Consider the following 25,430-nt stretch of genomic DNA (forward strand, 5'->3'; position numbering starts at 1 on the left):
GTTTAATTTTTGAGTCAGGCCAACCTGTATTTTTTTTTTAAAAGACTCATTTTAATAAGACTATTATAACATTACCACAAAATAAACAGTCTAATTGAAGTGTGCTTAGATTGTTCTGTGAGAGCAGATGAAAGAAATTATAAGTGAGACAGGCAAGGAAAATAATGGTGAAAACAACTGGGTTCAATGGAGTATCAGTGAGGTTAGGGTTCTCCGACACTGGAGAAAGAACAGGGAGGAGTAGCAGGTAGACAGGGTGGTGACAACAGAGGCACCTGCCAAATGCAGCAGAGAGGGGTCGTGCTTTATTGTTGATAAAGGACATGAATGAGGTTATACTGTGAAACTGGGAAAGAAACAACACAGCATTGCAGACTGCAGGCACGCTGCACTGTACTGAGGTGGCCAATCTGTGTTTAAGAGGCGCACAGGGATACAGAAGATAAGGTGGAGAGGACTTACACCGAGAGCAGTATTTTATATTCAGGGTGGGCTTTATCCTGAGAGAAAAGAAAATTTAGAAAGCTCTGCTAACACTATGGCATTTTCCCCTCAGTTGCAATGATAGCTTAAGTTTCATATCTACTTACTGTTGTTACAGGGAGCATTTACAGGGAGTACAGATTGAGATTTTTTTTTTCAGATGTGACAACTGAATGAATAAAATAAGTGAAAGTAAAAAGTTTGGTAATCATATATTGAAATAGAAAGGTCTGCTTTTCCTTGCTCTGCTAGCTTAACTGTAACTCGAATAAGTCACGTGAATTGAATATAATTTTGTTTCTCTTAGGTCATCTCATGTCTGGGAAATCTCCAAGTTCTTTATAGCAATACATCAGGAGATGCAGTGACATTTTCAACGAATGCTGTTCACATTATTCGTGCATGCACACACACAGCTTTGGTGATTAGAAAGTCTTTTATTAAAAGATGAAGTGTTTGGGAGGGCACAGAAGATTCACTTTGGTCTTTCTTAAAGAGTCTACTGAAGTTTCGACTTCACATTTAACTGGGTGCAGATACAGATTATATTAAATTTATTTCCACATGAGAGCCCCCTTCTCATTGGAAAAAACTTGAAATATTTCTACAGGACAGAACCTTAAGGAGTAAAGGTTCGAAAGGTCAGTGCTTTAGGGGATAAGGCATGGAAATGATACATTTTCTCATAAACTTTAAATGCGTTTTGCTTCTTGCAGATAACTCTTAGCTCAAGGCACTAGAGTGCATCAGTCGTTCACTCATTCATCACGGGTTTATTGAACCATAGCTGAAGTATCAAATCATCAGCCATTTCCAGGAAAGGGGAAAATTTAAAAAAGCTGAAATTGAAATTTGGAACTAGACTATGAATGCTTTTCTAATCATGATTAGCAAATGCACGTTGAACACTTATTTTTAGAACTGATCCTGGAGTATTTGAGGATATTTGAATCTTGAAAGTAGATGAGAGAACTTAACCCCTGAACAGCTTATCATGTGAAAGTTTCCCTGAGAAGAAAAAGGTGTGAAATTGAGATGGGGCACTCAGGGCGGCAAGAAAAGCTGGAGATAGATTTGCGGGGCACAAAAGAATCAAAATGTGAGATGGTGGGTTGAAGAGTCATTTGGTTTGGCAGAGACAAATGTCATTTGACTAGAAAAGAGAAAAGCAATTCCAATCAAATACATACCAGAAGTCTACGTTAATGTGTGCACAGAGGCTACTCCTCTTCTGGATGGGAGGCTCCTGCTTGGGACCATTGTTCATATTATGTATATAAATATGCAAGTGGAAAACGAAGGAAGTCTCTCCCAGAGGACTTCCATTCTGGGAGCAAATTCGAGAACAGACTTATTTTCCTAGGCTCACCTAAGAAGGATGTGTGGAGAGTGCATCTGAATCTGAAAACACCAAGTAAACATGTTATTATTTTAAAATTTTTGATGGTTCTGTTTCCCTAAAGGAGATTTCAGGAAACACTCAGCTTAAGTGGCATCCACACTGAACTGCCTCGTGAGCTTTCCTTGTAGGTAGGAGTCCTTGTCTCCAGAATCTCAAGTCAAATGCATTTGTGTTAGGATCCTGGTGTAAGCTGTGCCTTGGTAAAATTCCTCACCTATAAATGTGGAACAACATTTTGACCACATCACAATATTATTATTAAAATTTACATCAGAATCTGGTTCTGGTCACTTTGACAACCCACTAGCTTCATGTCTGTCTTTACTTCTCTTTTCCCTTTCTTCTGTTTGCTTTTGTCTCTCCAGCTCCCGGTGTCTATCTGTTTTTCCACTCTTTGGCATTTCACTACTTTCTCATAGTCCTTAGGAAGCACAGCATCATATTCATCAGCTAGAGGAATCAGAACTCCTGCAGAAAACCTACTGGGAACAGGGTCCTTCAGGCCTGCTGCAAAGTGTGGGGTGTGTCCACCATCTGCAGGTCGTCTAAGCCACGTTGCTTCAAGTCAATAACTGGAGCAAGGACAGCACTTTGTTTTGTCCTTCGGCTCTTTGTTTTAGTGAGAGCTGCCTTCCTCACCTGAAGCTGAGACTGCAGAAGCTTAAAGCCTTCTGTTTTTAAGTCACTGGTTTCCACTCCTGAAAAGGAAGATTATGAGCAGGAGAGGAGAAAATGAAGTATGGGAGGAGCTGTTATTGCACAGCCTTCTTCTCTTTTAGAAAAAGACAAAGAGTTACCCAGAAATTTTCTTTATAAAGAAGACTCCAGACCTCAATCACAGTCTTTCAAAGCTACTATTCCTCCTCCAGTGTATGAGGAACAGGATAGGCCAAGATCTCCAACTGGGCCCAGCAACTCTTTCCTTGATATCATGGGAGGCACAGTAGCACATAAGATCATGCAGAAGTTTGGCTTCAAGGAAGGCCAGGGTCTGGGGCAGCATGAGCTGGGGCTGAGCGCCATATTGTTGGTGGAAGAGACCAGCAAACAAGGGGACAAGATTATTGTAGGTGATACCACCCAGAAGGGCAAGTCTCAAGATGCATCAAAGAAGTCGGATTCAAATCCATTAACTGAAGTACTTAAATGTCCTACTAAAGTGGTCCCACTGAGGAACATGATTGGGGCAGAACTTTGTGAAGACTTGCAAATTTAAACCAAGGAAGAATGTGAAAAATGGGGTGAAAATCGGCAAATGTGTGATTTTTGAAATTCCTAGTGTCCCTGATAATGAAGCAGTATGGATATTTTTAGAAGTTGAAAGCGTTGAATCAGCAGTGAAAGCTGTTGTTGATCTGAGTGGTAGGTATTTTGGTGGATGAGTGGTAAAAGCATGTGGATAAATTCAGGGTCTGGAATTTGGCAGAAAAAGTTTCATTTTAAGAACTAGAGTCATCTCAGAGATCCTTAAATGAGCTGTGGACTGAGCAAAGACACTGATCCTTAGAAGATCTGTGTTCTGAGCAGAAATGGGCAAAGCTGGGGGAATACTGGGACTACTGGAAGGAATCTGTTGTAGATCGATAGATAGATAGATAGATAGATAGATAGATAGACAGACAGATAGATCCATCCTTTTTTGTTTTATGATTTTAATATAGTATAAAATCCTTTAAAAAATTAGAAAAATGTAGCAGTCAGTAACCCATTTTAGAACCAATGGGAGAAATGCTTGCAATTGCCAATATCATGATATTTTAATGACATAGTGCTTGATTATTAATTTCATTTTTAGGAGAAAGTTCTTTAATGTCTCTTAGTCTTGCACTTCCCCAATTGTCTGTCTCTGACTTCTGTAGCATTGCAGCCCCATCTGATCATCAGGTGAACCTACTGATTGATGTTTATTTGATACCGCAGGGCACTGATCTGAGCAGGTGCTCGCTGATGCCTTTGTCTATCCTAGATATTTTGGGATGTAACTTCGCTTTGTGCATCCTAAACCTTACTTTGCTTTATGTTTACAATAGCAATAGACCATTTATGGGAATGCACTATAAATGTCAAGATTTGTGCATGTCATGGGCCTGCAGTGCAAGTGATTCGGTAGAGTGCTATCTCCATTGAGATGATTTCCATCCTGCTAAAAATCTGCATCAGTTTCTGCCATCCTCCTAGTCCCTCTCCTGGTCATTAACTTGGGAGAGCTCTGCACCCAACCTTGTTATTAAATTATCTGCTATTAAAATGATAAATTGGTTTCTGCTTCAGTAATTCAGTGAGCTTGAAGACCTATCTCTCTCTCTCTCTCTCTCTCGCTCTCGCTCTCTCTCTCTCTCTCGCTCTCGCTCTGTCTGTCTCTCGGAGCTTGCATTATACTAATGTGTTACCTTACAAGGAGATATTTCTTACTTGAGCAACATATGTTAAAGAATTATTATTTTGATTGTGAATTTGGATCAGTTTAGAATGCTATTGGAAATGATGTTTTAAAATTAAATGCATTCCGTAAGCAAAACTAGGGTTGTGTTCACTGAAGCACATGGTTAAGTGTACATGAAGCACCGGAGCACTGAAAGGGACATCTTGTAGACCTCATTCTACCTTCTCCAGCATTTTGTTTCCATACTGTGATTGGGTTCAGGTTTATTCTGTTACTCCTTGAGCTATAGCACACTTGAGGGCAGGGTGATAATTAGGGTCTTGTACTTTATGCCCTGGATAAAAACACGAGTATGATACTTTGGGTGTGTACAGTTTTTCAGGAAAAGGTCTACAGATTTCATTAGCATCACCAGGAGTTCTAAGTTCCCTCTTCTCACATAAAATATGAGAGTCAGTACTGTAGTGAAAAGGACTTTTCAGTTCCGTGAAATTAGACCCACATACAAGTTCTACCATTTATTAACTTTGTGACGTCAGACAAATAAAGCAACTCTTTAACCTCAGTTTCTCAAGAGTTCCCTAAGGATGTTGAGTGGGCTAAAAGAAACAAAATATGCAAAATCCAGGACTGCAGTGAATGCTTCAAACATAATGTGGAGACTTCTTTCTTCTTGTCTAAACGCTGTCATTCCTACCATAACATTATTGCATGTCCTCCTGTTCATTCTCCATCAGAGACAGAAACCAGCTGCTCAAATCTCTGTGCACAACTGTCTATGTACTTAAAGTACTTAAGCAAGCCCTTGCCTCCTTAACTATGGGTTAATTCCTTTGACCCTGCTTTGGAGACAGTTGTTGGATGAGAATTTTCTCAGTGGTTTGCCCACTTAAGGCAGTCTGTCTCTGGAGGAAAGCTAGGTATTGTTAACAGCAGAGCTCAGCCATGAGCTCTCCCCACCTGCAGTAAAAAGGATCAATTCAATGTGAATTTACCCATACATTAATGGCTCACATCAGTCCTGAATACCACTTGCACTTAGAAATGGGGGTGCGTTCTGAAAAATCACCCCCATTAGGTGATGGATAACGAAGACAAAAGAATGAAGCAGCAGTAGTAGGGGGAGTTTGGGGAAAGTGTTTGCAATTGTATTGAGGATTTCCTACAAGTCTGGAGCCAAGGAAATCCAACAATTAGTATTCTAACTAATCATTCAGTTATTTTTTTTCCTGACTATCTAAAATTGAGCAGCTCTTAAAAGTGCAGTTCTTAAAATTTCAAAATTGAAAATTAAAAAGTGATGAAAGAAAACAGGCATTATTTTTTAATAAAAAGCTCTCTCAAAAAGGCCCCTCTCTGCGTATTTTTCCATTCCATGAACTAAGTTTCAACTGCAGAATAATAAAATTGTAAATTCAAGACCAGCTATTCACATTATTAACTGTCTTTACAGAGAATAAATAAACAACTCTATCAAAATAGATGATATTCAGAAAATCCATTCTATACTCAACTTCTTCTTGTTGGATCAAATGAAATAATGTAGATGAAATTACCGTGCAAATTGTAATTTTAGATAAGATTTATTGTTCATATTTCCCCCAACAAAGGATGCACAGAAAATTAGGTGCAGAATCTGTGATTCCATGATATATGAGGACTGTGAGTGAGGTAGAAACTTCTAGAATAGTGGCTCATGTGTGCTCACTTAACAAGACAGTGTGGTTTGCAGATGAGAGAACTATTCTTTGGAAGGACTTTGGTAGACAGCATCAGCTCTCCCTCCCTGTTACCCATACATTATGCTTAAGATTCTGACTTCCTAGGGCTGTTAGTAAATACCCCTAAGTCTCTGGGAAAAACTTTGAAGCTAACAATTTTCCTTGTCATATGGGGGAGGAAACAGTCTGTGAGGAGCCAGGGTAGACAAGACAGATCCATTCATCTGGTGAGCCCAGCAGAAGGGGTCAAGCAGATGCAACATCTTAGGAACAACAGAGCCAAAATTTCTCACTGGGTTCTGCAGTTTTCAGTTGTGCAGTGCATCCTATTATCATAGCTGAAATAGCTTGATCTTAAAAGACTGCATTTTTAAAAGTCTGGCTTATATACACTGGTCTTACTTGAATTCCAGCATTCATTATTTTCCCTCTGGTAAAAGGACTGAAATTCAGGTAGCACTGATCTACCCTCACAGCCCTTTTTAAATTTTATATTGAGGCATGATCTGGCTCTGTTGCCTAGGCTGCTCTTCATCTCCTGATCTTGCTTCAGCCTCCTGAGCCTCTGGGATTACAGACAGGAGCCACCATGTCCAGCCCAACATCCTTTCTTGATTGGGGGGGGGAGATGAAGTTAGTAAGCAAGAAATTCTCACAAGAAGTGCTCTATCTAGTGTTTCCGGAAGGAAATAGATTCCAATGTTACGGCAAAGAGCAGATATACCCTCCTGCAGCAGAGGGGCATTGTGAAGGCAGGCTCAGCATCTTTGTTGGCAAGACCTGGCTGGGTGGAGGAACAACTTTTCCCCCAAAGTAAGTAAAACCTGAAAAACCTCTCTCTTTCATTGTGTCTCTCCCTCTTTGTCTTTATCTCTCACTTATTCATACACTGATGCACAGGTGCATGCACAAATGTGCACTGCGCACACACACACACACACACACACACACACACACACACATGTAGAAGCCATTGCTTTGCAATAGCAGTTAAACAAGAAACCCAGGCTTCTTAGGTCCTTTATTCACTGGACATCTGAAGAAAAATAGGGAGGTGGGGAAGAGCATATGAGGAACCCACTGGTCTTCTTCAATGGCAAGATTTAAGAGTTAATCTGAAGGGGAAGAAAAGATTGCCAAAAAGAAATTTCATAGGCTGCCAAGGCTCTGTCCATACAGTCATAGTTGTACCCCAAAAAACAAGTACCTCAGTATGCGTCTCTGCTGTAAACTTGCTATTCATTCTCTTTCTGGGAAAGATTTCAGAGTCTGCCAGTGCCTGGATTTTTCCAAAACATTAACTGATATCATACTAAGTTACTGGTACTGAATCCATCAATTTCAAGTCTGTACATTCTGATGACTCGAATGCCTGCAGTTGCTTAAATGTCCTAAAATTCTAGTTTAAGTTCTCATATTGATAGGGGCTCGAGGAGACTGCTCCAGTCATTGTTGGAAGAGCTTCCAGTAGGGGATTGAACTTGGGTCCTTGCGCTTACAAGGCAGGAGGTGGAACCACTGAGCTAAATCCCCAGTCCCCTCCAGTCTTGATTTGTGCACTGAACTGTGAAGATTCATTGTTTCTCTCAGAAATCATGTTAGTTGCTTTTGGTATATTAATAATAATTAAAAGCAATTAAAACAATTGCTTTTAAATAAAGTATTATATTGTGGAGATAATAATCTGTATATGCCCCAGAGACTGAAGGAAAGCTAGGTTGGCCCCTTTCAAAATTTAATTTAGATATTTTACTTACTATTTTTTAGTTTACTGAGAAGTTTGTCTGTAAGGGATTGTTGAGTATTTTCATTCAGTCATAATATCTGGAAACTAGAGAAAAAAAATGTATGTTTTGTTCCCTTGTATTATTTTCTAATTTACAGAGAGAAAACTTTATTTGTATTTGCTTAAAAGGAAAAAAATAGAACATCAATTAATTAAGTACTTATTGGACTATTGGCGAATTAAAAAGAAATATAAAAATAGAAGTAGAAATATTATAAGGAAACCACAAAAGGTATAAAAACTAATATGTTTACATTGGAAAACAAAACTATTGAAATTATCTGAACTTTAACTGTTCCTAAACAAGCTAAACTACAACGTGGAAACTTTTACTATGATTTCAGGATTAGCAATTTACTGCCTTTGTCTTACTTCCGGAAAACATGAATTGGCATATTTACTTATTCAAGGTCCAGTTAAATAATGTTGAATCTTTGTGATATTTCAACGCTGGTACCTTTATCTTTAGCAAACCCTTAGAGAATCTTCTCACTTCTGACTCGCCATATGTGAAGTGAGGGTTGCTTACACTCTATGATCACGTGACAAGAATGACCACGAAATCCTTTTCAAACCTTCAAACTAATTACGGTTTGAATGGGTTTTCATATTTGGCTGTACTTATCCAGTGGGACATTAAGAAGGACACACTCTATATTTCTCATATTTTTAAGGTTTAGATCTACAGTTTCTCCCAACATTCTTGTGTATTCAGCAGCTGGGCATTTGGAAAATGATGGGCATCGTGGAAGCACCGCACTCATCAGTGAATTAATGCATTGATGAGCTCACGGCTGATGTGCTGTAAGGGTGTGGTCCAGTTGGAAGAGGTGTGTCTCTGGGAACCTTCCTACTTCTTCCCTCGCTCTGTCTTCCGGCTGCTATGATGTAGCTGGGTTCCTCAGCCTTTTGCATCCCCCTTGGTCTCTTTACCAGTGACCTTGGTGAATATGTATTGAACCTTTGACACTGTCCATTAATTAGGCTTTTCTTCCTCCAAGTTGTGGGTGCATTGGGAGTTTTGTGTCGTGATAGGAAAGCTGACAGATAGACATAAACAGGAGTTTGGTAACAAGCCCGTATTTTAGGTATATGCGATTTGATGTAATTTTATTGCATCTGGATTTCTGATGGTACATCTGTCTCTGTAATAGCAGAAGAAGTCAATGATGATCACCAAAGTAATGGCTCCAAATAAAGGAAGTTGTATCCTAATTTTAAATATCTGTCCTACTGGACACCAACACGTGGCTATATTTCTGATGAAAGAAAACTTTGATCCAGCTATTTGTGATAATGTTGACTATCCAAATTATACAAACATGATTTCTTTATTCTAGTTTAGCCAAGTTTACTGTGAGTCACAATGCACAGAAACTTGTACTAGGGCTCAGTGTTTCCGCTGCCTGCCTCACAAGCCCAAGGTCCCTAGTTAGATCCCCAGTAACAAAAAAGAAAACAAAGAAAATAAACTAGTACTAAGATACTTGTTCAGTAGGTGTATTTGGAAAAGCCACAGCTTAAATCTAACAGTTGATTACACTCCTTCATGTGTAATCACTTGAAAATGATGCTATAGTTCTTTACGATACAATATGGTCTGGGTATTCCTAGTCTCTAAATCTACCTATTTTGGAAGAGTGAGGAGGAGTTACCTTGAGTAACATAATAAAAAGAGAAAAGGAGAATAATCTATCTTTACAGAAATGTAACAGTATGCAAATTCAAACAAAATGTAAGAACCCTAAAGTATGCAAGTTTGTGGATGTGCATGGCTATGTGTAGTTTTTAAACCTTCCCTGAAGTATTTCGTTTTTCTGTGATATCCTAAGCCACCCAGCATTCCAAGTGAGGGGTAGAAGTCACAAGAACTCACAGTCCTGGCCCTGCCTCCTGCTTATCAGCCCTATGATGGCTGCATCTCCACTGTATCTCCTGAGGTTTGTTCTGCTGCCAACAGCTTAGTCACGCTTACAGAAGTAATGAGTGCAGCTCCTCTACGGGGGCCTGATAAAAACCCTGCATTTCTTCCTTGATGGTAAGGTTGTGATTTCTTTGGAATCAATTCACTGACTTAAAAAAAAAACAGTCAATAAAGACACTGTTTTTCTTTATAGATAGCTCCTTTGTTCCACTAATGCAATGAAAAGAAATTCTATAAGCCAGAAAATGTTATCTTGAATTTTGTTGAGGTGCGTAGTTTTCTAAAATCATGTAAAAGAAAAGCTATTCATACTTTGTAGGTTTTCTGTTATCCTACACAAAGTGCCATGCATGTTTTCAGATTATCAATGGATGTCTCTCACAAAGTTGTATTGAGACTAAGAACTGCACTCTGGTGTGAGCCTTCGGTCTGCTGGAGTTAATTATCTGTGTAGAATGGCTAAGTATAGTTTGTGCATATATCATCGAATGCACTATGTTTGTAGCAAATTGATTTAAGTGCCTTTTTGGAACAGTTGTTGGGCAGGATTGATTCAGTAGCCAGTAGATTGACTTACACAGCAAAATTGTGTCTGGGTTTATTTTGGTATCCAAATAGAATTTTAAGAAAATGGGAGGTTGGCAGTGCTAGAGTGCAGTTCTCCATCAACTTAAACTGTGAAATGCTGTGACGTACATTAGTAAACGATTTTCAGTAAAGTATAATGGGTTAAAATAGCCATTGACAACTGGCACAAACAAAGCATTTTAGTGGTGTTACAAGTGGTAATGTACATTTCACCTCATTGAAATGGTAGAACCTGGCATGGTCAAGGTATCGCTGACGAAATGCTCTAATCCCAAACTTCTTGTGCCACACATGAAGCAATACAAAGAAAATCAATATGAATGGTATAATAAATGGTCAGTTTTCTTGATTTTGTGTTTTCTTCTCTGGAGAACCCCAGCCATCTTATACACTCAGAACAAACCCAGGCTGTGTCATTTTAGGTTCAGATTCCTGAGGGCAAGGACTTTGATGTGTTTGCTGCCATCTCCTCCAAACTATTAAAATGATATGAATGCGTACTTTTGCTTTCCTAAGTCTGTTTCTTCATCTCTGCTGGAAACCTCAATACCTACTTCTTTTTTTTTTTTCTTGGTACCAGGGATCAATACCTACTTCTTAGCATTGTACTATTAGATAGATAATATATGGAACGCATTTAGAGCCATGTCCAAGTAGATATATGCTCTGAGTATTTATATGTAAAAAGATCAACCGAGCGGTTTAAAAGTTCTGCAGCTCTGATTCTTCCTTCTGCTGTTGCTTTGTGGTTGTAGACCCTGCAGTGCTTACATTTTTACCTCTCATTCTCTTCCTCTCTTGTCCCTTTCCCCATCATCCTTTCTTCTGACTTCTTTGCTCTGTTGCTTTCTAACTTCAGCATAGCTCTGTCCTTTCTTTGATGTTTTCCGGACCTTGTTAACTGGGTCTTTTGGACATCGTGGTGTCTGAGGAAAGCAGACAACTTGAGTGAGGAGTAACCTCCATTGCCGGAGTCGAGATGGCTGATTCTTCTTTCAGGAGGCAGTGGGAAGGGGTGGAATTGGAGGGTGTGCACCCTCTTCACCTCCATTCCTGAAGGCAACTGTCGCAACTCACCAAATTTAGAACCAGGAGTTGCCTTTCAGAATTGATGTCTGTGGTTAATGCCCATGTATACATATTTCAGAAATGATAATGTAACAAAAACATGGCTTTTTGATCCCCTCACATTGTTTGCTAGCTGTATAATGAAGAATGGTTTGTGCATTTAATGGAAACATTAGCTTAAGATTGCCTTTCAAAAATTATAAAATGGCTTTTTACATTTAGAACTTTATGACATGCCCGGATATGGGTTATGAGCCTTCATGCTTCTCTGTAATTGAGAAACTGTATATGATGAATTTAAATTTCCTGAATTTAAAGTGTATCCTAATATAACTCAGAGCTTGCTGGGATTGTTTTTAAGTATTTATTGATAATGACAGCAATATAATTCACAAGTACTGTATTTAGTCATGAAAAAGCCTTTTCTTGTTTGTTCAGAATTGTGCTTTGATAGATATGATTGGTATGCTAAAACTTTACCTAAATTTTAGTGACTCTTCCAAAAATCTGTTTGTTGGTATGCATCTTCAGACTAAAATGATAATACGCAGCATTTACGAAGGTTATTAATACGTGTGAGGCCTGGTCTGAACATCTCATATAATTCTCCCAACAGCCTTATGAAAAGTGTTCCAAATATTAATTTATAGATTGAGAAATTGAAACTTACAGAAATTTAAAAGGAAGAAAGCTCAACTGGCTCAAGTCACAGGGCTAATAAAAGGCACATCCAGGATAAAAGTCTTTGACAGTTACGGCAAAGATAAGCCCTTGAGATCACCTCAAAGTGCAGAGAAGAGACAGAAAAGTGCACAGTTGCACACACTATGGCAATCAGGTGTAGCACACATGAAGCATTTGTTTTGTGCCATGTACTCCAACACCATTGCACAAGCTCTGTCCAAGCAATGGTCTTGTGAGGTGGGGGTGCTATGGTTTGGGTCTAGATGTCCCCCCAAGCCCCATGTGGTCACAGGCTTGATCTAGAGTGTGTGAAGCTGGAATTGATTCGTGTTCATTGCTAGGCGCCAGGGCACTAGAATGAAGGGTTCAGTGCTACCCGCCATAAGTAGTCTGAATAAGATAAAGGGGGCAGGGAGGCACTGTTGACTCTCTTGTTACCTTTCCTGCCTTGTGTGCGCCATGTTGTTTCTGTTCTGCCATGCTTGTTGACATCCCAGCCTCAGAGCCAGCTGGTTATGGACTGAAAGCTCTATGAACTGTAAGCCAAATAAACCCTTTCCCCTCTAACTGGGGTTAGAGTTTGGGTTAGTGTTTGGGTATTTTGTCTCAGCAACGAGAAAAAGTAATTAACACAGGGTGGTTTTATTACTACCATTTTACAGAGGATGTGTGGAGGCTGAAGAGGGATTCCTTGCCCAAGTCACAAACCTAGTAAGAGGTAGAGCCCAGATACCAATGCAGCACTTTAGTTTGGAGACATGAATCTTAATCCCAAGCTATTCTCTCTTCTCTTGAGAGGGAGAGCCATGATGGCCTTCACCAGGTGCATGTTATGCATAATTAACATAGAAATGAGCTGACTTCAACCATATATAACTGGGCTTCCCTTTTACATTTAGAAAGAGTTCCTCCAAAAGAAATTGTGAGGAAGGGTAGAAGGCATTCATGAGGAGCATTTCTCCTCCCACCCAGATCACCTGCTGATCTTCTGTGAGTTCCTGCCCTGTCATCTTGTGATGCTCCACCAAAACCCTATTACTCTGTTTGGGAGACTGTTCTTTGTCTCAAACTATTGCAAACATCTGTTTCTTATGTAAAACTCCTTTTCTTCTTACACATACTCAGTTATCTGGATCTGCAAATACACGAAAATAATTCTTTTCCATGAAATGTGTTATTTAATTAGATGTTTGAATAAAAGGAGTTTATTAAGTAAACAATATACTTCTTATGAAATTATGAATCTCCGCTGTGATGACATTTACAGGTTAGCATAATTGTTTCCCATCCACCTTCATATTTCTTTGCTCTTCCAAACTTAAAACCTGGGCAAATACTCATTTATCTTTACTCAGTAGTTTCCAAAGTAGGCCGTGGAAGTACAGATTTATGATATTCTCAGTGAGACTCAGAGAGGTTAAACCGTGAAGGAAAATAAAATTACCAGTAATTAAATTTACAGGCAGGTTTGCCATCGAAAGCAAATTTATTGCTTCATAGTGAAAGATAGTTTAGACACTTTCACATAAAGCAAATCCACTTCTACATGATATAGGTATTATACATTGCCATTTCAATTTATATAATTAAAATGATATCATTGCACTCTAAGGTTAATGGGATACTCAACTGGAAACCATACGTCGTGAGCAATAAAATAGTAGCAGTTCAGTATTGGCTCTTTTATTAAAAGCTGATGCAGTATTTCAGTTCCAATAGATTATATTCTACCTTTTAAAAGTCTTTAGGTTTCCCCTTCAAGAGGAAATAATTCTTTTGAAAGTAGCCTTTGTTTCTTAGAAATAGAAAAATTCAATCTATAGAATGCCTTAAATAACCATTTGGAAATTATTTTCATCGCATATCCCTACCCCATGAGACATCAGAGAATACCTCATATGTGACCTTTATAATGTTTTTACCTGTTATATTTAGAAAGATAGCTATGTAACTAATTTATATAAATACATATATACACACCCACACACATTTGAATATAGTAAATTTCTTTCTTGCTCTCCCTTTCACCTGCACCCATATACACATTTCAAATATATGTATATATTTTAATACTTATTCAGTCTGTATGAGCATCATATACATAAGTTCAGAAAACAATGATAGAAAAATGCATCTGTTTCCATTTGGGTGGGGGGGTGGTTGAGACAGGGTCCCAGTATGTAGTTGAGACTGACCTGGAACTCACTATGTAGCCCAGGCTGGTCTCGAACTCATAGTGATCCTCCTGCCTCAGCCTCCCGAGTGCTGGGATTACAGGTGTGCGCCACCATGCCTGTCTTCATCTGTTTCCATTTTTGAAAAGAGTTTATACCAAATTCAAAACAAATGAAGAGCTTTTTCCATAGTCTGTACAAATTCTGCTAGCACAAACACAGGCAAATATTGTGCATTGCAGAGCCATTCTAAGTATATGGAGACTTCATGATGGAATGAAACAAAAATTCAACTTAGAGGAGTTGAATTAAAACAGGCAAGTCTTCTAAGAAAAGCATGTTATCTGACAAAGCTTAAGGTCCACAGCAGTAGCTGCCTTTTGATGGTCATAGTCTAATCATCGGGCTATTATACTAATAATATCCCAATATAATTATCAAAAATCACTTTTTAGTTTAAGTTTGTAAATTCTGGATGGAAGAAAAGTGTGATGGTTGGCTATGTTTGTAGACAAACCTTAGACACATTTTTAAAATACTGGATACTGAATCCAGAGCTGTGTATATACTGAGTTAGCATCCTAACATTAGCTTTTATAAAAGGACACATCATTGCTAAGGTGCCCAGGTTGGTCTTAAATTCACAATCCCCTTGCTTGAAATCACAGGCTCTCTCCAGTGTTCCTGGAAAGACTATACATTTTTATAACATCAGAATTGAGTGCACATATTAATTAACACTGACTTTTTATAAAGTCAAAATCAATTTGCTTATTGACATGGAAAATGGGGAGATATGAGAATAAAAACAATACTTTGCTGGGTTCTAGTCAATCTTGAGCAAGTTCTTGAAACCTTCCTTAAGTCTTATTCAAGAATCTTCCCCTTGTATCTTTACTATTGTTTTGTTTTGTGCTGTTTTTGAGATGAGTCTAGATATGTAGTTCAGACTAGCCTTGAACTCCTTATGTAGCCCAGATTGGACTCAAACTCCCAACAATACTCCTGTCTCAGCCTCCTGAGTGCTGGGATTACAGTCATATGCCACCACACCTGGCCTCTTTACTACTATTAAGATTAACTGATAACTCCTTATCATCTACTCAGATGTTCTAGAATCCCTGAACAACCTCTTTACTTTTAATTAGTTGTTAAGTACAATAAACTATATTATCACCCCTTCTTACCTCCTCATCCCCATGACTTTCCCTAAGGTGTAAGGCACTGCTGTCATCTTTCAGAATTATCTCTTCCTGTGAGTCATCTCACTCTTGTAATATCCCATTATTTGACTTTCGAATCATAAAATACATGCAAAGAGCTTTGTAATTTTTCATTCCCATAGACAGTATTTTTAGCATATTATATTACCTGATGGTTCTACCCAATTAGTTACTGCTTTCTTGAATACATACACTTAATTGGTAAGCTGATTGGTGACTTCAGTATCATTTGAAAAGTTTTATGCTACTATCAATCAAAGTTAATGGACACTATTTCATAAAGAGATGATAGAATTTATTCACATTGTGAAGTTTTTATTATTTCAAATGAGTGACCTTGTTTACAGTACTTAAAAAGTTTTAAAAGGGGATTCCCATAAAATTTTGGAGACAGATGATGGTGACAGTTTACACCAAGATGAGTGCATTTATTATCAGTGCCTTAACTAACATTTATGTTGTGAATTTTTTTCTATCATACAGGTGGCCTTTGATATTAAGAGATCTATTTTTGTCCATATACTCCATATATGTATAGGAGGGGTCTGTGCATGTAGTAATATATACATACTTTACACAGTGTATGTCAATGAAAGAAAAATACCACCAAGCAGTGGGCATATCGAATCTTATGCTATTGATGTGTTTTTTAATATATTATGTATTGTAAGAGAATAGGAATGAGGTTAAGAAAAGTCCATAGCTGATTTCCCAGCTTGTAAATATTGAAAATTTGAGAAAACTGAGCATTTGTTCTTGTGGAGAATATCATGAAAATTTGAAACTTGCTAATGTATTCTATGTTACCCAATGGGAGATTTATATATGCAGTTTGTGATTTGATTCTCAGCATGGTACTAGACCCTTTAAGATATTCATTCATTCATTTATATTTCCAGTGTTAGGGATATCGAACCCAGGGCCTTCACACTGAGCAACAGCCCCAAATTTTTCCAATTTTTAAAAACATGGTCTTTTAAAATCACAACTTGGCAGGGGAGGTCTTCAATTTGGAATCCTCCTGCTTTGGCTACCCGGAACACTGGAATTGCAGGGATGTGCCACTGTGCATAACTATACTGTGGTATTCATCTGCATTTCTGGTTCTGATCTTTTTACTGAGTTCTAGTATCATATTGTCAACATTTTAATTTGTGGAACATAACCATAGGTATCTCCTTATTTGCCTTGTTATGAAAATGTCTAACAGTCTTTTCAGAATCTCAGTTTTCTTTCCTGATTTCCCTTAATTGTGTCTGGAACAAGATTTTTTCACTTATCAGGTCTCAAATCATAGACTTACTTACTACCACTCTCTCTTGCACATGCATCCAGCAAATTGCTATAACTTGTTAGTTTTTTCTTCAGAACGTCTTTTTCTTTCCTTGCCACCCTTACCATTTCCTGAAGGCCTCTCATTTTTAAGCAATTCCTTAGAAAAAAGATGAACTAAATTTCCTGCATTCAACATACTAACAATGGAGACAGCGAAGAAAGGAATTAAACTAAAAATTATTTTTTAAGTTGTCTCTTTAATCAGAGCATATTTACAGGATGCTGTAGTATAATTCAAAATTGTATAGGGAGAATCAAAAGATATGGAGAATGTTTACACTTTAAAAATCTTATTACATCTAAGAAAATGGAGTAGGTATATTCAAAGAATAGGAGAAAATTTTGTGTACTGAGGGGTATTAATGCAATATGTCTTTCACTGTTACCACTTTCTAAAATTTCAACATTGACTATATTTTCTGATCTTGCCACTTTGATCACCCATTTATGGTAATTTCTGTCACATAAAGTCATTATAGTATGTCTTTAGTCACTGAATCCAGCACCTTGTGACTTCTAACTCCTCCCCAAAGTGGGTTTAGTTCTATAGCAGAGGTGCAGATAAGTAAAATTCTGGCTATGTTCTGAAAACTGATTCAGGAGGATTTCCTGGTGGATTTGATACAAGTATAGAAGAACATATTAGTGATGCCCCAAAGTCTTTTTTCTGATGACTTATAAGAAATATCCATAAATCATTCCTTAACTGGAATAAAGAAAGCTGTAGGAGGAGGTGGCATGATACACTTTTTAAAAATAGGATGGTACTAGTATGTGTGTTTGTGGGGGGCTACATTAGAAGGGATCATAAATCAAGGCAAGAAGATCATTTTGGAGTCTCAGTCGCATAGGAAAGTGATGATGCACGTTAAGAAATATTCTTACAATGACCATGGCAATGGAGAATTGAAGAAAAGCACCTGATTAGATAAAAGATTTATATATGCAGTTTGTGATTTGATTCTCAGCATGGTACTAGACCCTTTAGGAAAGTGATGATGCATGTTAAGAAATATTCTTACAATGACCATGGCAATGGAGAATTGAAGAAAAGCACCTGATTAGATACACTGCTGATCTATTTTGGGACAAGGTCCAAACTAGAAACACCATTTCACAACTGGCCACGAGGGCCACTTCTCTGCTTCGGCTCTGGAAAGTCTGTATTTTTCCAATAAATAAATTCTTTCCTATTTGAAACCACTTTCATCCATATCGTTCATGCAGTGATTAGTTTCAGAATGAGTGCAAATTCAAAGAATAGAAATTCTTTCCTATTTGAAACCACTTTCATCCATATCGTTCATGCAGTGATTAGTTTCAGAATGGGACCATTTTTCTAGCTCTTCATGTCCTTGTCATCTCAAAAAATACACCACAGTTTAGTTTCAGGATGTTCCCTATTTTAATATTTCTATAGCAAATTCTACTTTATGCTTGAGCATTTGCAATGAACTCTTAACAAAATAAGTTTAGTCGCCTCATCTTCATCTCAATTCCACAATGCACTGAGTCTCATCAGAAAGCCTTTTCCACTCTTTCCATTTTGTTATTTTTTCTCAGAAAACTCAAGTGCATTCAATCTCTGCCTAAAATGTCACTCACTTTAATTTGCACTGAAAACCTTACATTTGGAAGTAGGCCAAATTATCAAGTTTATTATTTAGTGTTCTACAAAAAATAGCGCCGTAGGCATTGAAGATCTGCCAGCTCTGAGACAAAGCCCAAAGTTACTTCTGTTTCCATTGTCTCTACCTGTTCTGAATTTGGTTTCCTAAAAATAAAGAATAATCAACACATTTCTTCCCCCTTGAAATACATTTTTACACTCAATTGCTTAGTAAAATAATTACAAACTCCTCTGTCACTACCCCACCCACACCCCATGTCCCCCATGGCCTCCAATGAGATCTTCCAGGAACAGAGCAGACCCACATGGGGGCAGGTAGGGCAGACGTGCCATGTATGTCAGGGTGGCCTCTGTGATACTTACATATGCAGGTGTTTCATGAACATTAAAGCTATGAACTTGTTGAATGCATTTAACATTTTCATGAGGTAGGTGTTATTATTTTCTGTTTTACAGATGAAGAAACTGAAATACAGAGAAAGCTTTTTTTCCAGGTCCCATGGTTAATAAATGGCAGTGTTAGAATTTATTCCCAGATGCATGGTCTAAATGTATGCTCGTTAGTTTCTCTGCCAGGGTGCCTCTCTCCCTCAGTTTCCACCAGTTACCACCTACGATCTCTTCCCTCAGCACTGGAGGCTGAGATTAACTGAGCACCATCATGTTCCTATGAGTTTCCAATAAGGTATTTTATTTTGAGAGTGGCCTGGGTCAAGTATCTTCTGATGAGTATTCTTTCTCTGATTTTCTTGGTCATCCTTGTCAGATACCACTCATAAATTTTTTACTCTATGCCATTTCCTTGACCTCCAACTGCACGATACAGATCATGTTCTACAATTACAGAGAAGAATTCCAAAAGCCAAAACCATAATTAATATTCAGAATTGCTCTTTGATTTCCCAATGTTATTGACAGTCCCTCTCAGCTAACTTCAAAGTGACCCATGTCTCCCCTTCATCCTACGTCATCCACTCCACCAGCAGTGCATTTCTGCCTTTGCTGTGCATGTGTCCTTGATATCACTCACAGCCTTTTCTGTCTTCTCTGCTTATAAGGTGCCCATGATCTTCTTTTCATCTATTATAGGACTCCTGTACCTGATATTTCAAATACACTGTGATCAAATTTGGACCATTGACCATATATATTCATTCTAATCCCCAGCAGAGTAGAAAGTTTAGGGTATCTGTGCACCTCTGCCTTGCTTGCACCCCCAGTCTTCCCTCCTCACCACTGTCTGCTGAAATGAGAAGGTCCTCAGCAAAAGACAGGTTACCTCTCACACTGTTCATTTGTCCTTCTAACCTCTGCTCTTGTCACTCTAACACAGGTATTGTACCCTCAGCAAACAAGACCAAAAACTACTACCATGAAAAGTTCTGGTTTTCCACCTGCATCGTCTGTCACTAGAAATACTGCACCCTCACACTGCTCGGGTCTCTCAACACATTTGCTTTGCCTCTCTTTAAATTCTGAGTAACTTCTTTACTCACTCTCAAGAATTTGTTTGAATTTTTCTTATTTACCCTTCTGTTTGGCTACTTGCTTCATCTTCTTTACTGGATTTTGAAATTCCTAAAGACTACCTTACCACTGTAACCTTTGAAATACAGGTTGAAGCCTTGCGTGTATTAAATATCAAATAAATGTATAGAGATTGGAATTTTATTGTCTACTTGATTATTATGTAGGAAATGGGAATCAGTATTCAAATATTTGAATATTTGAATCATTTCTGCAAGAGACATACATAAGTCAGACTTGGATAAGTTAAGTAAAACATTCCTTAATTTCTGATAACAAGAAGAAAATATTTATTAACTAATACTGGTTATACTTTTTAGAAATTCCTAAATCTTGATCAATATCTGTGTGCATTTTCCATGCATTTAATAATTTGCCTGTTTCTGTAGCACTAATGCTGATCTATCTTTCTCTCTCTCTCTCTCTCTCTCTCTCTCTCTCTCTCTCTCTCTCTTTCTTTCTTTCTTCTTTCTTTCTTGGGAAACAGAGTGCAAACAGCACAGTGACCAGATAAAGACCATCCAATGGACAAGACATGTTTTGCTAATAAAAATAAACTGGAACGTGGTGTCCCTCAGGGCACCTCTCCAAACCTCACCCTTCTCAGGGGTTGAGAAAAGTCCCAACCACTTGCCTGAAGGCAACTATGGTTCTTTCTTTCTTTCTTCTTTCTTTCTTGGGAAACAGAGCGCAAACAGCACAGTGACCAGATAAAGACCATCCAATGGACAAGACATGTTTTGCTAATAAAAATAAACTGGAACGTGGTCTCCCTCAGGGCACCTCTCCAAACCTCACCCTTCTCAGGGGTTGAGAAAAGTCCCAACCACTTGCCTGAAGGCAACTATGGTTCACTAGAGATATAGCCCTCGGGGGTGGTACCTTCCTGTTTCTTTTTTTTCCCCTTATTAAATTTATTGGTACATTTTAGGTATACAGTACAGTTACGCTCATCATTGGGATCTTGTACCTTTACATGACAGGTCTTGGTTCTCATTTTTTCCCTTTGTCCCTGCCCTCTCTTCACCCCCTCCTCTCCTCCCCATTTACAAACACTTTATTTCCATTTTTTCATTTTCTCCTATTTTTTTCTTTCCCTTATTACCTTTCCCCTACCCTTCCCACTTTCCCTACACCTTTAGCCCTTTTCTTCCTATTTCACATTGTCAATTATCTCATTAGGATCTCGTGTACTATTGTAGTTTTTCACACCAGAGAAACTACTCAGTATTTACACATGTGTGACTTACTGTTTCTTTTAAGAACATTTTCTTTAGATTTCTTGAAGTCTTCATTTGTTACTTGCATTCTGCATTGTCTTAAAGCCATCAGCCCAGCTTCTGTACAGATAGCCCTGACGTCAACACCAGAGAAGTCATCGTTTGCCCTGATCAGGCCATCCAGGGTCACAGCATTGGCCAGCGTCATTCAGTTTGTGTGAATCTGAAAGATGCACTTCTTAGTCTTTTCATCAGGCAGGGGGAACTCCAGCTCCTGTTGATTTGCCCTGCTCTGATCAGTGCTGGATCCTAAGTTTCTTTTCAGTTTGTGGCCATGATTAACTTTCATGTCTCCCGTGAATCAAATCCGTCCAACTGGTTTCACAGTTCCAACATTGTTTGCTGAATTTCTCTCTCACCTCCAGAGTTTGAATCATATCTTTTAGTCCCAGGGGCATCAATTTCATCAGTAAACACGATGGGTGGTGCACGTTCTTCAGCAACTCAAAATAATTGTACGTTTGGGCCCATCGCCCCGGTACTTCTGAATGGGTTCAGAGCCAACCACTCTCACGAAAGTGTCGAGGTTTGGTTTGCTACTGCTTTGTCTAACAAGATTTTACCTGTGCCAGGTGGACCATACAGAATGACTCCCTTAGGGGGCTTCATACCCCTCTCTCCATAGTATTCAGGATGGGTGATGGAAGCTCCACAGATTCCTTAATTTCCTGGATTTGGTTGTTCAGTCCACCAATGTCAGCATAGGCTTCCTGGGGAGCCTTTTCCACCTTCATCACTGTGACCAGAGGATCTGTGTCATCCATCAGTGCCCGAAAGCAGTCCAGCTGAGCAGGACTGAGCAGCCTAGTTCCAACAGATCCTTGTCTACAAATGAAAAGATGCTGACATAGTGTTCTGAGCCCACCGACGTAGACACAATGGCCTGGTTGTCATCAGTGATCTCTTCCATGGTTCCTACCGACACTGGGGTTCCCCTCAGATCATCCGCCTTTGACCTTTCCTCTTCTTTTTGTTCTTCTAATGGTTTCACTTGTTCCTGATTTCTAATAAATTCTTTCTCCATGAGAAGATAGTCTTTGATTCTCTCTAACTTGAGTAGTTGTAAGTGGCACTGAGTGTGAGATGTCACCAGTGGCAGTTTGCTGGCAGCATCTGCTCCCTTTGTTTCCTTCTTCCTTTTACCCACTCCAGTTGGTACAAGAGGCTCATATTTCTTTTTCTTGTCCTTGCCATCCTTCTTACAACCTCCACAACCATGACCACTACTCTTGACTTTGACCCCTCTTGCCTGGGCCACTCCTACTGACATTTCTAATGTTTAGGTTCCTTTTCTGTAAAACCAGCATAACAATGCCTATTTTGCAAAATGTTTGTGAGGATTAAAGGACATAAAGGTTAGATGCAATGGTATAGTCTGAAAAAATCAACTCTCATATAGATACGGAAAATACATTAGGTTTCTTCTCCCTCAGTGAAATGGCCCACTTGACCGCAGAGGCTTGCGATTTATAATTAAAATTGCTTGTTACAGTGGTGTCCACACTCCAGCTGAGACCCCAGTATCATGGTCTTGGAAGCTGTCTTTTCCCAGGAGCAGCAACACATAAACCCTTAACCTGAAGGGAATAAAGACCTGTGAAGCCAACATGCTTTCACACACTTGTAAAAGTAAAATCTTGGTAGACACTGAAGGAAGTTGTTCTGTGCCCTGTGATTCTGCCAAAGGTAACCAGGAGGATTCGAATTACATTCAGGAGGAATGGTGTTCTGTCTGTCTCAGTGTTCCTCAAGGATGTCTCTGAACCACCAGAAGTCGTTTCCCCGACCTTCCTCCCTCCTCACTAGACCACAGTTGAGACTGACTCCAGGACAAAACTGTGCCTGGAAACGCAGCAGAGCTGAGACTACAGTTAGGGAATGAGGTGCTTCCAGCTGTAGAGATCTGAAGGCAGCAGAGGCTGGGAGTAGCCCAGAGCAGAAGCAAACAAACATCTTTGCCCCTTTTATGCACCTTCAGGGTCTCTGAAGCATTTTTGTCCAAGGAGAAGTTGGAAGAATGCAATTGGCAGGTCCTGAGTATTATAAATGCAACTGTTTTCAAGGGTATTGTAGATCGTATTTGCTTGAATTTAATCTTTTCTTCCTCTTCATTTCTTATTACTTTCTGATTTTTTTCCTTCTCTAACTTCTTCCCTTTCTCTCTGCTCTTGCACTGAAGACCATCAAGACTTTTAAATATATATTGTTAAATATTCTTCACTCAGTGTAATTTTTAAAAAGGAAGGAAGTCATTCTAAATCAATGGCAAGCTGGAGAAATAAGCAATTTTTAAGGAAACAGGCTTTATTACTCTTAGGGATGCACTGAAACTATTGAAAGCAGTAATGAGCTACGTCGCTTAGGAAATGGGTGTCTGCCTTAACTCCAACATAAGCACATATTGTAAATTTACTCCTTGAAATAAAATAGGTGGGTTCTTTTGGGGGCTGATAACCTTTTCTCTTTAAGCAGGCTAACATGCATTTCTTTACAACTTGCTTAGCAAACATATTTTTGTTTGAACTTGCGGATATTGAGATACAAATGCAAATCTCAGTTGTTTAAGACTCGATACTAATGAGGTCAAGACCATGCATTAAATCTCTGCACTGCCAATATCTCTCTTTCTCTTGTGTGGCCACAAGAGCACACTCTTAAGAAGTCTGGCCATGAGCAGCTAAGGGGCTCGTGGATGGCCATCTCCTGTGTGCATCCACATTCTCGAAAATGGCTGTATTTCCATCTGCAATGTGTCCGTGGTCAGTAACTTCATCTTTCTTTGCAATAGTCATTTGTTGTAGAGTTTAAAGATAATTTTAAAACCAGCATTGTTAGTTTCGTGACTTGATATTTCAGTTTTTGCTGTCTCACCAGGTTATTTAAAACTAGAAGAAAATTTTCTATTTTTAGAGGCATTTTGTGCAAATGTAATTGTACCTTGCTCATTAAGGCTAATAATACTACATCAGCTCATAGAATTGCCTCTGAACTCTTTGAAAAAAAATGATCCTTTTCACGAGATCAGTGATTTTTTTTTTTGCAAACTTTCTATTCCAACTCAGAGAGTGCTTTTCTCTCTGATTAAAATGTATTTCTCAATTAAATTAAAATGCAAATATAGACACTCTGTGTTTATGGTTATAATAGAATTCTTTAAAGAGGGCTTTAAATTAACCTACTATTATTATTTCAGGCAGAAACTTCATTTTATTGTTGGACTGGTGCTGCCACGGTCCATTATCAAGATTACTTTAAGTGCTATGAAAACTTAATCACATTGCCCAGGTTTTATCAGTTTGTACCCACCCTTCTCCAAGAAGCTGAATTAAGCTGTGTTCTTATATACTTCAGAAGTTATGTCAGTGGTGTTAGAGAAATCTCAAGTACTAAACCTTCCAAACCTCCTGAAAGTGACTTACGAAAAATTTACTATTTGTTTGAAATAAACAATAATCATATTTTACTTCACAGGATTGGGGTACCTCTGAAGAATCATATTTCATAAGTTCTTCAAACATTAAATATCTAGAAACATACTTCAAGTAATGATTGTGTTCAGTCTTTGTATTAGCGATATAATGTATCTGCGTGGGAAATGGCATCCAGTGTTATACATTGAATGATGATCTTTTCAGGTTTCTTTTCTTTTTCTGGTTTCTTACACTTCTCAAACATTGTAGTTAAAATCTAAAATAATATTTTATAACTTTATCTTTTTTCTTTTTGACTGTTTTTAGTGATCTCAGTGAAAATCAAATTCAGGCTATTCCAAGGAAGGCTTTCCGTGGGGCAGTTGACATTAAAAATTTGTAAGTATATGCATATATGTACATATTACTAAGTTTTCTGTGTTATTTTTGTATTGAAGAAATTGTCATCAAAAAGTGATGGAACTTGCTAATCTTTATCCTTGTTATGAGACCTTGTAATAGTACATTTTAAATTGTTATTTGAAGGGATTCTCATTTAGAAGAGATCTAGAAATAAGTCATCATCAAATTCATTCTTCAGACTTTGTTACTAATCTTTTGAAATCTACTGAAATGATTTTGATGGAGGAATTTACAATCTCGTTTTTGTTTTTTTTTTCTTTTTTCTGTTGGCCTATTTCATTCACTCCTTCTTAAGTCTCTATCAGTGTTTACTTGAAGTGCAGTATATGAACTATTTTTCTCTTAGAAGAGTAGATAATATTTCCTTATTGGAGGTATTTGTATCCCAG

The 25,430-nt window shown here is 38.3% G+C and overlaps 1 protein-coding gene and 2 pseudogenes across 7 annotated transcripts in view; 2 read left to right on the forward strand and 1 right to left on the reverse strand.

Annotated features, from left to right (window-relative positions):
• The window catches only part of LOC104852678, a 41,387-nt pseudogene extending 38,059 nt beyond the window's left edge, over positions 1-3,328 (forward strand).
• Slit2 (slit guidance ligand 2) overlaps positions 1-25,430 on the forward strand; it is a 338,504-nt gene that overhangs the window by 179,729 nt on the left and 133,345 nt on the right. For all 7 annotated transcript variants that reach the window (XM_033758794.1, XM_010610428.3, XM_033758796.1 and 4 more), the window contains exon 5: positions 24,946-25,017. In XM_033758794.1, coding sequence (XP_033614685.1) covers positions 24,946-25,017 — 72 coding nt within the window. The remainder of the gene's footprint in view (positions 1-24,945; positions 25,018-25,430) is intronic.
• On the reverse strand, positions 19,191-22,439 carry LOC104852679 (annotated as a pseudogene).

The sequence above is a fragment of the Fukomys damarensis genome, unplaced genomic scaffold, assembly GCF_012274545.1.
Source record: "Fukomys damarensis isolate Sample0158 unplaced genomic scaffold, DMR_v1.0_HiC HiC_scaffold_35, whole genome shotgun sequence".
Classification (NCBI taxonomy): Eukaryota; Metazoa; Chordata; class Mammalia; order Rodentia; family Bathyergidae; genus Fukomys; species Fukomys damarensis.